Source organism: Eretmochelys imbricata, chromosome 12 (genome assembly GCF_965152235.1).
Source record: "Eretmochelys imbricata isolate rEreImb1 chromosome 12, rEreImb1.hap1, whole genome shotgun sequence".
NCBI lineage: Eukaryota > Metazoa > Chordata > Testudines > Cheloniidae > Eretmochelys > Eretmochelys imbricata.
In genome coordinates this window covers 11,706,343-11,720,151 of record NC_135583.1, presented here as the reverse complement: position 1 = coordinate 11,720,151, position 13,809 = coordinate 11,706,343, and the positions used below count along the sequence as shown (strand labels likewise).

Here is a 13,809-nt window from a genome sequence, read left to right as displayed (position 1 = left end):
GTACTATTAGTCCTTCCCCAGCAATCTAGCTTTAGACCTAGAGAAGGTCCCACCTCTTGTAACTTAATTTTTCAGTTACAAAATCCTGATTGGACAAAAGCAAGAGGTAGATATTGGGAAGATATCAATTTCCTTCATATTTGAATGGGACATTATTGAAACAATTCATTCTGAAGGTTCAAAACACATTGTTTCAGCTTTATCCTTTTCACTTTTTTAGGAAGCTTTAGTGTGAATGTAAACAAAAGAAAAGTTGCATAAAACAGTTTGATGAGTGCTTATTCTTTGACCCTTGTTTCACACAAATTGCAAGTTTTCATTCCCTCCACACACACACACCCCGGTTCAGTGCCTGAGTGTATTGAACATTTTTCCAGAAGCTGTATTTAGTCACTTGTTTTTATTTTCACACAGCATCACAAAAATCAGCAACCTCAGTGCTCGTGGCTATATTGCTAGGGAGGATCATGCTAGTTCCAGAAAAAGACAGAGTGGTCTTTCAAATTGCAGTGGGGGAGGTTTAGGTTGGATATTAGAAAAAACTTTTTCACTAGGAGGGTGGTGAAACACTGGAATGTGTTGCCTAGGGAGGTGGTGGAATCTCCTTCCTTAGAAGTTTTTAAGGTCAGGCTTGACAAAGCCCTGGCTGGGATGATTTAATTGGGGATGGGTCCTGCTTTTGAGCAGGGGGTTGGACTAGATGACCTCCTGAGGTCCCTTCCAACCCTGATATTCTATGATTCTATGATTCTATGGTGCAGTTGGTTAGCACCATCCAATGTCCTAGAAGGCACTGGTGTTGAGGGTACAGCATTGAGCAGAAAGTGGCTTCACAACAGTTCTGAAATCAGGGCATTAATAGATTTCCCTTCACTGATCTGTGACTCGTTCTAGTTACGTCACCAGATTTTCCCTTCCCAGTGGAAGCTGAGCAATAAGAATTGTAAGCCAAGGTCCCCCTGCCAGGGGGTGCACTATCTCCAGTCACTTCTCTAAGCCAGCTCTTTGGTTTCCCCCCCACCTCTTCCATGTGTCAGATAGCAATACTACTCATTAGCGCACTCCTCTTACCCCCAGCTTCTACACAGCTGAATGTGGGACTGGATGGAAGTTCTGTCCTTCAACCCACAAGGTGACATTGTAGAGCCTTTAGCCCTAGACCTGGCATAAAGGATATCACACTAGGCGTGAGTTAGTGTAGTTGGTCGATTTCCTACAATACCCAGAATGAAATTACATTAGACATAATACAACCGCCGAGCCCTCCCCCAGGAGAGCACACATGGGATGTATATCTAGGCTAAGCCTTTCCAATAGCAGCCTTCCTCAACCTCCACCATGTTCCCTGTGATTCCCATCCCACACCCCCCAGAAAGAAAGACACCTTAGAGATTTCAACAGGTTAATACATCTTATTCTCAGCACTTGGATGACCATCAACCCAGCTTTACTATGCTAGTAAAGGAGAGTCTCCCATGTGCATTGTTCAGCTACTCTCCCTCAGTAGGATCCTACTGCCATGGCCCAGAATAACAGTCATCTCATCTGCACAGAGTGTGCAGAAGAGGAATTGTCATCTTGACCAAATCAAAGATACAGGATACTGGATGCATAGAACGTTTTATTGTTAGCACTTGGCCCTAGGTTGCTACACCTTGTCTGTGAAGGCCTAGAGGTGAGCTTGTCAAACAGGTACTCTCCCATGCCATTCTGGGGCACTCCCAGGTGTTTCAGGTTGGTGAGGTGGTCTCCCAGCTGCCTGATAGCCTTCACCTGCTCCTCCAGGTAGTCACACAGCTGCAGCCAGAAAAGGAAAGAAAGGTTAGAAGATGGGTTTGTTCCATCTAGGATAGGCACCATTGCATTTCAGTACACATAACCTACAGTGGTGAGCTATGCTGTCATGCTAAGTTATGGGATCTTTGTCCCTCTGTCCTCCCAGAGGAAAACCCTCAGGCTTTTGCATGTTGGCACTTGTATGTTTGAGCTAACTAGTATCATTAGTGAACATCCCTTCTCACAACCACAGTTGAGAACAAAGTTCTCTAGTTTGAAGGCTGTTCACCGAGGCAAGGAGATAGTAAGCAACTTGTCCACATTCCCAAAGAAGTCAGACACAGCTGCCGTAGAAGGGGCTTATTCTTAAGCATATCACCATCTTAGTTCCTCATCTCCCATTTCATGGTCTCCAGACACCATAGAGAATTCTGCTGCAGCAAAGCAACTGGAAGGAAGATGTTTAGCCAAAATAGTATAAGACAAGACAGAACTGATTCTCAGCTACAGAAGAGGAAGAGGACTGGAAAGCCCCCGATGGACTGTAGAAGACAAGAAAACACATCCTAAGTTGGTTTACATTCAGCACAGAAGAACTTTTCAAAGACCCAAAATTCCACACAAGATGGAAATGCCCTTTCCTGGCCAGCTCCAATTATTGCTTTTACAAGATAAGCTTAACCAATTCCTGGCAAAGATGAAATTTCTACTACCAACTGTAAAGAACTTGCAGGAGGCCAGAACCTCAGCTGGTGTGAACTAGCATAGCTTCAGAGTTATATATCTGCCAGTTGCTGAAGATACATACAACAGCTCAGGAGGAGGAATTAAGATGTTTTCAGGAACAAATGGGTGAAGTTATATACACATTAGTCATTGTCATCGTCAGGTGACAATACAAGTAGTATTGTAACCCTCTAATGTCAAGCAACCACAATTGGAAGCCCTGCATGATTTCCATTTCACTCCTTCCTGCAAGTCACAATTTTCTTCTCTAATATAATAAGAGACACTGGGTCACCTTTTCCATTATCCCTATGCAGAAACAGCCACTCATCCCTCCCCCCATTTTCCTCCCTGTGGAGGTGAAAATGCTTCAGTGCACCTGTGCAAGAAACACATATTGGGGTCACCCACTACTGATTTTGTTCAAATGCCTCCACATATATTCCAGCCCCAGTTGCAGGAAGGGAAGGAGAGTTGAAGTAGTTCAGCAACAGGAGAATCCCCTGTAGTTAGTTCTGGGTAGAGGCCGAAGGGTTTGTCATCAGTGAGAAACGCTCCATTTGGAAGATAACTAATTTGTCAGCCCCTCTCTCAACATAATTAGAAAATTATTTGGAAGAGAAGTGGTCACATGAGCTGGGGGGAGGAGAGGAGGGAGGTAAGAATAGAAGGAAGAAATAAGAATAGAGCCTTAGAACAGGAGGTCCAGATCACTCTTATCTTTACCCAGATGTCTAGCTTTGGGCCCTCTGAAGTTGAGTTTCAGGTAGAAGATTTGAAATGTGTTGAGGAATGTGTTGCTAGCAGAGGAAAGGCTTCTCTCCCTGGTGCACAGACCATGGGAATTACTGTATGTTGCCTCTACCCACTTCAAATGCCTTTTCTTAGCACCCAAAATAGCCAGTTCAGTCTACTAGATGAATCCTATCATTCTTTCCTGTTTGTTCCAGGACAGGTGGTCACCATGTGTCCAAAATCCCATTGCATACACTAAAAAAATCACACCACACAGATCCTAGATTAAGTTTTATTGTCAGCACTTAACCAATCAAAAAATGTATTGGTTAATGGGAAGGGCAATATATTCAATTGGACATTGCAGCTCTAAGTGCAGACTTCAGCTGCTGTGCCCCAGGGTGAGCTTGTCGAACAGGTACTCTCCCATGCCGTTCTGGGGTGCTCCCAGGCGCTTCAGGTTGGTGAGGTGGTCTCCCAGCTGCTTGATGGCCTTCACCTGCTCCTCCAGGTAGTCAGACTCCAGGAAGTCACAGAGCTGCAGAAAGTGACAACAGGAAGACTCATTCCAGCTCCTATGTGCTTAGTAGAGAGATGGCGGATTACTTGACATTTAGTCTCACAAATCTTAACTTACTAACTGTACATGCTATGTATGAGCTGGCCGAATGAGTGATCTGGAGGATCCTGGGACTAAGAAGAAAGGTTGCTCTTTCTTAAAGTTTGAAGCATAAAAGTGTAACACCTCAATGGCGGTTTACATGGAATCAGATCCCCTACATCCACCCCAAGTCATCATTAAACAATACATACAGTGGAGAAGTATTACAGGATTTCATACTGGTGATAGTCTTTGCATTCAACCAGGAACATTCTGTACAACGTAGGCAGGAAATATCCTAGAGTGTGTCACTCATTTATTGCATGGCAGGAGGTTAAGATCACTGTAGAGGACATGGGTACAGACATTACACTATTTCTAAATAAATGTTTTGCTACCTCCCATTTTAGTTCTCCATGCTCACCTTTCTGCCGGTTTTATACTGCATTGACTTTTACATGTTTGCCCCCTCAGTTTAGGGCTTTCCATTTAGCTAGCCATTGCCTTTTTCAGGAGGGCTCCCCTCCTGTTATTCCTTTCCAGCTAGGTCCAGGAACTCCTTGGGCCACTTTCACTCTAATGAGGAACAACTGTGACTATGAGAGAATGTTTTGCAGTAGCTAGAGCCTATCCATGAGAATTGCTGGCCATTGATATTTTGCTGCTTAATTCAGAAAGCATTTATTTCAGGGCTCAGACTGAGTGTAGTAAAGAGGCAGAAAACACTGCTACATATAGTGGCATGAACTAGGCCCTCACTTAGGGGCTAAAGCCACCCTTTCAATCTGCTACAGGTATAACCCCATATTAATTCCCACCCCAATTAGTGCCCCTCTGTGGTCTCAAAGGAGGGAGGGAAAATAGCTTCTGGAGAGCTGGAAGCTATTTTAGAAGTTGGAGTGGAAAGTGAAGGAAGAAAACTAGGGAACTTAAACACTTCATTCTGTCACACTGTGTGGCCAGAAAGGGAGAGAAGACAAAAAAATGTTTGAAATAAAGTGGTTCAGAAGGTAAAAAGATAGTTTTGAAGTTGTCAAATCTTAACAGTTGTAACTTTCCTGGAAAAAAAAAAAGTGTCCCTTTACCAAAGCCCTGTTTTCCCCCCAAACCAGGAAGATATTTTTGATCTGAGTTTCCATTAACTTCCATTCTGAACTTTGCTGACTGCAGCCCCCGTTTCTCCTGCCAACTTATACTCACATGAGGATCATTCTGCTCTGTAGCCACCTTGTGCAGGTCCAGCAGGGCATGGTTCAAGGTCTTCTTCAGCTGCAGAGCATGCTGCAGGACCTCCAAGCTGTTCCCCCACTTGTCCCGCTCTGGCTTCTGTTAAATAGCCACCAAGAAGGTTAGTCACAACCCATACCTGCTCTAGCTCTGCTAACTTTTAGGCCCTAGTGAGGAAATCTGCCCTGCTGCTTTTCTTTTCTCTAGTATTGTTATGGCCAGTATGCCAATAGTCCCTTTGCAACGTAGGTCATTATTCCCTTTGCTACTAGAAGTCAACACCAATACTGCAACTCTGAAAGAGGCACATTTTATGTGATTTCAAGACATTTACAGCTAATTGAGCTCACCCACTAGGACAGGTTAGTACTAAGCAGCAGCTCTCCAAGCTTATTCCCTCACTATACCTCTCATGCCTGTGGCTAGATAGAAGAGGGATCACAAGCATTCTAGTCCCCAGTCCATAGATTACACCCTGCATAGTAAGCAAGTAGAGCCCATCACCTACCTGACTTGATAGAGTATCCATCTATGGGAAGTTGTTACACAAAGCAGAAGTGTATGGTGCCAAGCAGAATTTGAACCTTTTCCCCACAATACAGGAGCTTTGAGTTCAGTAGTCCCTCCCCAGGACATCTTATAGATCAGAGACTACATTGAAGAGATTGTGTTCCCCACCCCCTCACCTCTACATCCTGCAGGACAATGCGTCCCCCTCGCTTGTTCTGGTATTGCAGGAACTTCTCTGCATGCTCCTTATGCTCATAGGACTGCTCCATCAGGAACTGAGCAATGTGCCTCAGGGCCACATCATCACGGTCAAAGTAGCAAGACTGGGAAGAAGTACAAGATTGATACACCCAGCCAGGCAATGAGATATTAAAGATCTTTGCTAGTGTAGAACTCAGTCCACACAGTCCTTAAATGCCACATACATGTGTAATCCAATAGCAATAGTATAGAGTTAGCAGAGTTTTAGTCCCACCTCTGAAGCATTCTCTATTGTACTCTCAGATTTCCCCAGGGCTCTTGTTCAACTCCATCTCTGCCAAAGCAACCAGGTGAGTTACTACAATCTCTGAGTAAGCATTTATAATTCTATTATCAAAAAGCCTCAGCTACCTCAAAAAAGTTTCACAGGACTTTGTTGTAGTATTTGGAGTAACAGTTGAAGCAGAAAACAGAATAAAAGTTCTTAAGAAAGCCTCTGACTCACCATGGACATGAAGACATAGCTAGCACACAGCTCCAAATTCACAATGCAGTTGATAGCAGCCTCACCCTCCCGGCGGAAGTTCTGGCGTACCTGAGACTCCATTACAGCACTTCACAGAAGAAAGGATAACAAAAGCTGAACGCTCATCAAGCCCTACCCCCACCCTACTGAAATACGCCCCCCCCCCGAAAAGACATAGAAAGTGTTTACCTCACAGCTGGTTTTAATACTGTCTGGAGCCTGGTGTGGGTGTGAAGGGTAGCTTCTGCCACCCAATGGAAATCCCTTCCCCATCAAGGAACCGATCAGCACAGCATGACTCGGCAATTGGGCATCTGCTGCTCTGAAACAATGTAGAGTTGCTGAGCTTTGTGGATGTTTTCCTCCACTAGCATGGTCAGATCCCTCCCTCCCTGGTGTTTTTGTTTCCACTGACCAGGAGATTTGAGCTACTGTGGAGAAAGCAGCAAACAAGTGTGATTCCCCTCAAGCCCCTACTCTGAAGAGAAGCAGCTGGAATGGGGACTCTGGGGCGATAATGCCTACAGTGCATATGGCTTAATGAGTTCTAGGAATTCTGCTTTTGATTGTCAGAGCTTCTTGGATGCCAGAAGCTTTGCATGACACCTGTGATTGTTAGGCTGCCTTGGAGACCCATCTCTTTAGAGCTGTAGCTGAAATCCACTATTATCTCCGAGCACCACAACTAACACAGCAAGTTCCCATCATTCAGCAGAAGGCTTGTTTCTAATTCTTGATGTTCAGATGGATACTACTATTTAGATGTGCAGTCTGTGACTTGTCTTCATCTTACCCCCAGCAGCACTCACACTAGGATTTAATGCTGCAAGGCAGACAGTCTGTTCACAAGCAAGGAAAGCATGTGCCACTGTCTAAAGCGCACAGCAGTGCATATTATGGGGGAGTAAGGTGAATTATAGAGCACACCCGCATGCTAACTGCCCCCACGTGCACAGTACTGGAGTGAATAAAAGGTATTTAGTTCACATTAACAATCCTCTTTCAAGCAGGACTGTATTCACATCAATTAGGTACCTTTTAGGTCACACTGGCAGCATCCAAACAGGGCAGTTAGCACTCAACACTTCGGGGTGTTCTGAAATTCACACACCCCAGCCTGCACACTGCTGTGTACTTTACAGAAGTCCTGATGCTCTTTTAAGTAGAACCACAACAGCCAGAGCTGGGACAGATTTTCCTTATTACCCCACCCCTAATTAGCCAGAACCAGGTAGCCAAAGTTGTTCTTCCAGCTTTTCTTAGCCCCCTGCTCTATCACCCTGCCCAGAGGATGTTTGGGTAGCAGGCTTACTTCTGAAACTCATTATGCCATGAAACATTTCCAGGGCTAATCGTTATCTCACCTTAATACAGGTAAGTAAACCTTGCTGTCAAGATAGGGACAAGAAAGCATAGATCACGTTGTCTCATCCATCACTTTGTGCAAATCAAAAGTATGATATACCTGTGGATGTTTCCTTCAGTGCTAGTCCCTCTGCCACATTGCCGCTGCAGTGAGCTTTGAGACACCTGATATAACTGCTTAAAGAACACACATCTTCCCAGTTTTTGATGTGGAACAGGATCAGATTAGTTGAGTCATTCTGGTTTCATTCCCGAAGAGCTAAGTAGACTCACCAATTACAGTACGGGGAAAAAACACTTATATTGATTATCTGTTAAAGAGTCCAAAGGGCCTAGCCAGAAGAGGTACTGGTCATTCAACTTATGAGGTCACACATTCTGTTCAGGCCAATCCTCTCCTGTTACAGAGGGGGTAGTGGGTCATATCCTGCCATATGAGCCTGCAGCACAACCGAATGCTTTGAAAGCTTATTATGAGCCAAGAAGTTGAAGCATCATCAGGTAAGCTTCTATTGTCTCAGGTGTAGTCATGGCTGCCCCATCCTCTGCTTGGAAACTTCAAGGCCCTTACAACCACTCTGCTTCCCACAACATTTACTTCATCCTTGCCACATGCCAGGCACTGCTTTTATTATTCTCCATTGCTCAGCATTATGCTGATATATTCCCAACAAGTGCCCCTTGCATCCCTCTCATGCTGAGGCACTAGACTCATGCATTATTTTAACAATGGAAGCTTGTTTACATTTGAGTAGCAAGATTTATTTTTTGATGATAGAGAGATGACAAGTCTCCCCTACATTTATCTCATTATGAATGCTCTAGCAAGAGATAATAACTGTCAAAGATAATGGGCTCCTAACCTAAGTTTGGGCTTCTCTTGTTCTTCTAATGTAATTAACACATAAGAATCTGTCTCTGCATCCCAAGCTAATGAACACTGTTTCCACAGAGCTCCTGTCCTTTCCCCATGTCTTATTACTTTGATTGTGAGGACATGGTCCTGAGGCACGGGGCCCAGTTTCCCTCATAAGCGCAGGGAGCCAGCTGAGAGGGTCCAGAAATATCAGAACAAACAAGGGAAGCAGACAGGTGCATGGTCAAGGTTATGTTGCCTTCAATCCCCAGCTTCCTTTTTTTGATTCTGTAAGGACATGCAGGAGCATGCAGAATAAAAGTTAAGATGGTGAAGTGTACTGTTACAGGGTAAATTAAGCCACTTAGAGAACTAAGACTTCAGGCTGGTTTTTAGTGAAGCATTCAGAGGAAAGAAAAAAATGCATACACTACACATGGAATTTTTACAATTAGATAGGTCTATAAGATGCTGGGTTATTGGCACCAACCTGGAGGTACTGGCAGCTCAGTTCTCACCCCCTGGCTACATTAGTAAGTCTATCACCTCTTTAAACCCACTGTAGTACAGCCAGATTGTGTGGTGGTTTCTCTATTGCAGAGAGTTTCATGATTGCCACTAGGGTGATGTAATCAAGCCCTAATTTCTCCCCTGGCATAATCAGACTTTACAAGTCATGAAATATAGCCTCCAACACAGATTGTTTCTTATGGGGAAAAGCTCACACTAAGTGGCTTATGTTATTCAAAGACAAGTCCAGGCTCAGGGATTAGAGAATTTTATTCTCAGCATTTAAGGATTTGTCAAACTATTCTTTGCCCTGGATACAAGGTTCCAGGAAATCATAATGCATTCTAAGCCTCTGCTGTGCCATTCAGCTGCTATCCCCCAAGGTGTGTTTGTCAAACAGGTACTCTCCCATGCCATTCTGAGGCACTTCCAGGTGCTTCAGGTTGGTGAGGTGGTCTCCCAGCTGCTTAATGGCCTTCACCTGCTCCTCCAGGTAGTCAGACTCCAGGAAATCACACAGCTGTAGGATGAGAGAGGATGGTTAGGGTATATGGACTCACTCTTGCTCTCTCGTATGCAGTAGGACATTTAGTGACCCCCATTTTGGGCATTGTGCCGAGAAATGGTGTTGAAGCAATGAACTATAGGACAGTTCAGAGTCTCTAGTACTGTACATGGTGTAGAAGCCACTGTACAGGTAGAAATAGCTAGAGAACAGTGCTATTGGTAACGAGATTATCTCAAATTTCATGTGCAGTAAATGGTCCATGTCACTTGAGAATGGGGGTATTCACTACTGACCAGGGTATGAAAACCCTATAGTTGCAGAAATTCAGAAGCTAGCGCAGCTTCTCATCAATCTGGCATTTTCCCCTGGGGTTGGGAAGGGCTAGAGAGGCCCTTTGAGGAGTAGTTTTCAAGGGACACAAAGGACAGGTAAGCACCTTACCCTCTCCATGTTTAAGAAGTCTCCCCTTTATACACAGGACTAGCAAGAACAAATCTCTTTCTAGGCTGCAATATTTGACATGCCACTCACTGTCTTTTACACATTGAGTGGTGAGGGCAGGAGCACATGCTGTATTCCAAGCCAGAGGGTATGTGCGCATGATTCTCCTGACCACACTCAGGTGAAGGTCATTTCTCCACTGGGCATCTTGTACAGGTTCAAAGCCTGGCTACTTTGTGCCCAAGGTAGGAAATTAAACATTCTGAGAACGTATGATGTTGGATCTATGCATTGTTACCTACCACAAACATCCCCAGTTTCAGGGCTGCTTCAGATGGAGAAGCAAACCCCGCCCCCACCCCCCTCCAAACCTCTGTCAAAGCAGCACTGCATGTAGTTACTGCCTTCACTCTCTCCACTACCACGCTCACGTGGGGGTCATTTTTCTCAGTAGCCAGCTTGTGCAGGTCCAGGTTCAGAGTCTTCTCCAGCTGCAGGGCCTCCAGGCTATTCCCCCACTCATCCCGCTCTGGCTTCTGTTGGAGAACAAAACACCTCAGGGTGCTCACTGTAGAGCTGTAGTTTCACAACCAAGGCAGCTTTCCACCCCACCGCTAACAGCACTAGGCATCCCTGGATTTTCATGTTCTATAAATACAACACAAAGTTGTTGCTTGTGAAGTGAGGGAGTAGATGGTCAGGTCACAGGTAAGCAAGCTTGTTCTGTGCTTTTAGCTAACACAGGCTCATGTATATCAACCCATGTCCATACTCACCCTTTACCATAAGATAGCCACAGTCTGGTGCTCCTGAACCATGCAACTCTCCCTAATTTGCTACAGGGTTCACTCTTAGAAATGCCTGAGCAAGGCCTATCGCTTACTCCTAGAGAAGAGAATTAGTACTACACCCCAAGCACAGCTACTAACCCCATTCTCTGAAGTCCAGTTTATGGGAGCCCTTCTAGGGACACAATGTTACTTTGTTGCTTACCTTGATGTCCTGCAGGACAATGAGCCCCCCTCGCTTATTCTGATATTTGAGGAGTTTCTCAGCATGCTCCCTCTCCTCATGGGACTGCTCTTTCAAGAACTCAGCCATATGCCTCAGGGCCACAGCATCACAGTCAAAGTAGTAGGACTGAAGAATAGCAAATGCAATGTTTACTGACTTGGGCTAGAGAGACAGAAGATTCTAACATTTTATCTGGACTAGAATAGCAACCTAGAGACCCTAACCTCCGTTTTCAGCCCACTGTGTTGGAAGGCACTGTACTTGGCAAGAAACACTCTTTGAGCTTCAGGCTGTGCAGTCAAGGAGCATTCATCCCCTTTGATGAACAGGGAATGGAAACAGAGGGGAACTAGGTGGCAGGCCAGAGATCACAGGGGAGCTTAGGGTAGAGCTAGGAATCAAAGCCAGACTTGCTGAGTCCCACTCAGATAGCTGTATTAAGTTCCCTGCATTCAATCCTGTAAGAATAAACTCTCTAAATGACATCATTCTGCAGACAACACATTAGTCTTTCCATAGTCAACTCAGATTTATACAGATAGGGCTCTGTAGCCCCACAAATGACATACTATCCTCAACTGGAATTCATTAGAAATTAGGACTTGGAAAGTAGACTTAGAAAAGAAAAAGGAAAAACCTTTTAGAAAAAGAAGCCCATCTCTCTTAGAACATAATGAGACAAGAATGTGTGTTTATTAAAAAAAAAAATCACCACACATTTACCATGGACAGGTAGACATAGCTAGCGTACAGCTCCATATTTACCATGCAGTTCACAGCAGCCTCACACTCAACATGGAAGTTCTGACGCACTTGGGATTCCATTTCTAAATCTATGAGCGTAGCCCTGCTTAACAATAACAAATATCAATAGATCCCACTCTGTTCAAAGACTGCTAGCACAAACACACAGCCTAGAAACAGAATTTATCTCTTAGCACAGCTGATATAAATACTGCTCAGAGGAGGCTTTACTGTGATTTACAGGTACTACTGCCCAAGGGAAGTTCCCTTCCTCCCCAAGACACCAATCAGCATGGTAGGTGTGACCCTCACAGAATTTGCACTGGTGAGTGGCTGGCTCACCAACATGAACTCTCCTGTTGCCATTATACCCCCTGGAGGAAAAAGGAGGAAATATGAGAATTTGGGGGGGAGGGGTAGCTCAGTGGTCTGAGCATTGGCCTACTAAACCCAGGGTTGTGAGTTCATTCCCTGAGGGGGCCATTTGGGATCTGGGGCAAAAATTGGGGATTGGTCCTGCTTTGAGCAGGGGATTGGACTAGATGACCTCCTGAGGTCCCTTCCAACCCTGATATCCTATGATTCTATATAGAGGCTCCCAGAACAGCACATTCAGCCCATTTGCTGGTTCTTGATCAATCCTCTCCAGTGGAAAGAAGGTGCAGAAAGAGCAAGTGACGCAATGATACCTGGTGGGTTCAAGCTACCATGTTGACCTTGTGAGAGATATCAGAGCTGTTTAATCACTAGAAGCATGGCCTGGCATATCTGTAGCTGGAGTTACTTCTTGATGCATTCAAGAATCCCAGGGTCTGTTAGGACAGAAAGTGCAGCATGGACATTTCATGATAAACGGGGACTGTTACATAGAAACAATGGGAAGAATCGGCACAGATACGGTTCCCACCTCTGTCTGTCTTTCAGGTTCCATAGCCAATCTCACATACCCCAAACCCATGTGATTCATGCCAGTCAGTCAATGACATCTTCTGCTTTCCATTCCTCTACCCCTTGAAACAAACATTTGTGTATAAGAAAACAGATTTGATCCAAAATTCATAGCAATCACAGGCAAAAGCACAGAAAGAGAAAACACTAAACCATCCACGTCCATATACAAGCAGCCCCATTACTGTAAGGTGGTTCATAGTTCCATGGAATTTTCTAATCTTGCATATGTGGCTGCATATTTAATAGCTGGCATGAGGGTAATACTTTTATTCAGACTCTCTTCAGTAAAGGACCAATGTTTACTTTTCTTCAGACAAGCTATGCCTATCTAGTCTCAGCTATGAGTGAGTTATTTAAAGGTCATTTAGGCAGTGTTGCCCTGTTACCTTCCAGGAAGTGGGTTAGGTCGTGTTGCGTTAAACTGGCAGGAATCTTCATCTCATCCCAGGCTTTTTGACCAGCTTTTCAAACTTCTGTGATTGTGCAACTATCCTGTCTAGCGCTGGAGAATATGGAGTTCATATTCTTTATTCCCCTCTGAAAGGGAACAGCTTCTCATTGCCCCAGGGAGCAAGTCCAGCAGGAAGCATCTGCCACGATACAGGCTGGACGGGCAGTGGGAGCAAATGTCCAAGCACAGACTGATAGGAAACCTCCCTGGAGTTCCCATCCACTTTATTTATACATAGAATCATAGAATATCAGGGTTGGAAGGGACCTCAGGAGGTCATCGAGTCCAACCCCCTGCTCAAAGCAGGACCAATCCCCCAATTTTTGCCCCAAATCCCTAAATAGCCCCCTCAAGGATTGAACTCACAACCATGGGTTTAGCAGGCCAATGTTCAAACCACTGAGATATCCCTCCATGATATATGGACATAATATAAAGCCATCATGGCAGAAACACAGATGTGATATACAAAAGCAAGTTACTCCCAGTAGTGCTTGGAAGAGTTGCTTTGCACCAGGAGTCAGGACACGGTGGGGGATAACATCTTTTCTGCAGTGCAGTGCCAGAAAGTACAGTCATCTAAGGAGGCTCCATGGCAGATTTTTTTAAAGTTGAGTTTTCTTTGTGTAACTTAATGTACACATTGAAATTGCTGGATGCATTTGGG

General features: G+C 44.7%; 2 protein-coding genes across 2 annotated transcripts; both read right to left on the bottom strand.

The window, feature by feature from the left end:
- Positions 1-3,619: 3,619 nt before the first annotated feature.
- On the bottom strand, positions 3,620-6,383 carry LOC144272829 (ferritin heavy chain A-like). The gene is made up of 4 exons (XM_077831160.1): positions 6,282-6,383; positions 5,752-5,898; positions 5,039-5,164; positions 3,620-3,775 (listed from the first exon to the last, which is right to left on the bottom strand). The coding sequence occupies exons 1-4, from the start codon at positions 6,381-6,383 to the stop codon at positions 3,620-3,622; spliced, it is 531 nt and encodes a 176-aa protein (XP_077687286.1).
- A 3,014-nt stretch (positions 6,384-9,397) lies between these two features.
- Positions 9,398-11,821, bottom strand: LOC144272838 (ferritin heavy chain A-like). Its single transcript, XM_077831167.1, has 4 exons — positions 11,720-11,821; positions 10,976-11,122; positions 10,414-10,518; positions 9,398-9,553 (listed from the first exon to the last, which is right to left on the bottom strand). Exons 1-4 carry the CDS (start codon positions 11,819-11,821, stop codon positions 9,398-9,400), a joined length of 510 nt encoding a protein of 169 aa, XP_077687293.1.
- Positions 11,822-13,809: the final 1,988 nt, after the last annotated feature.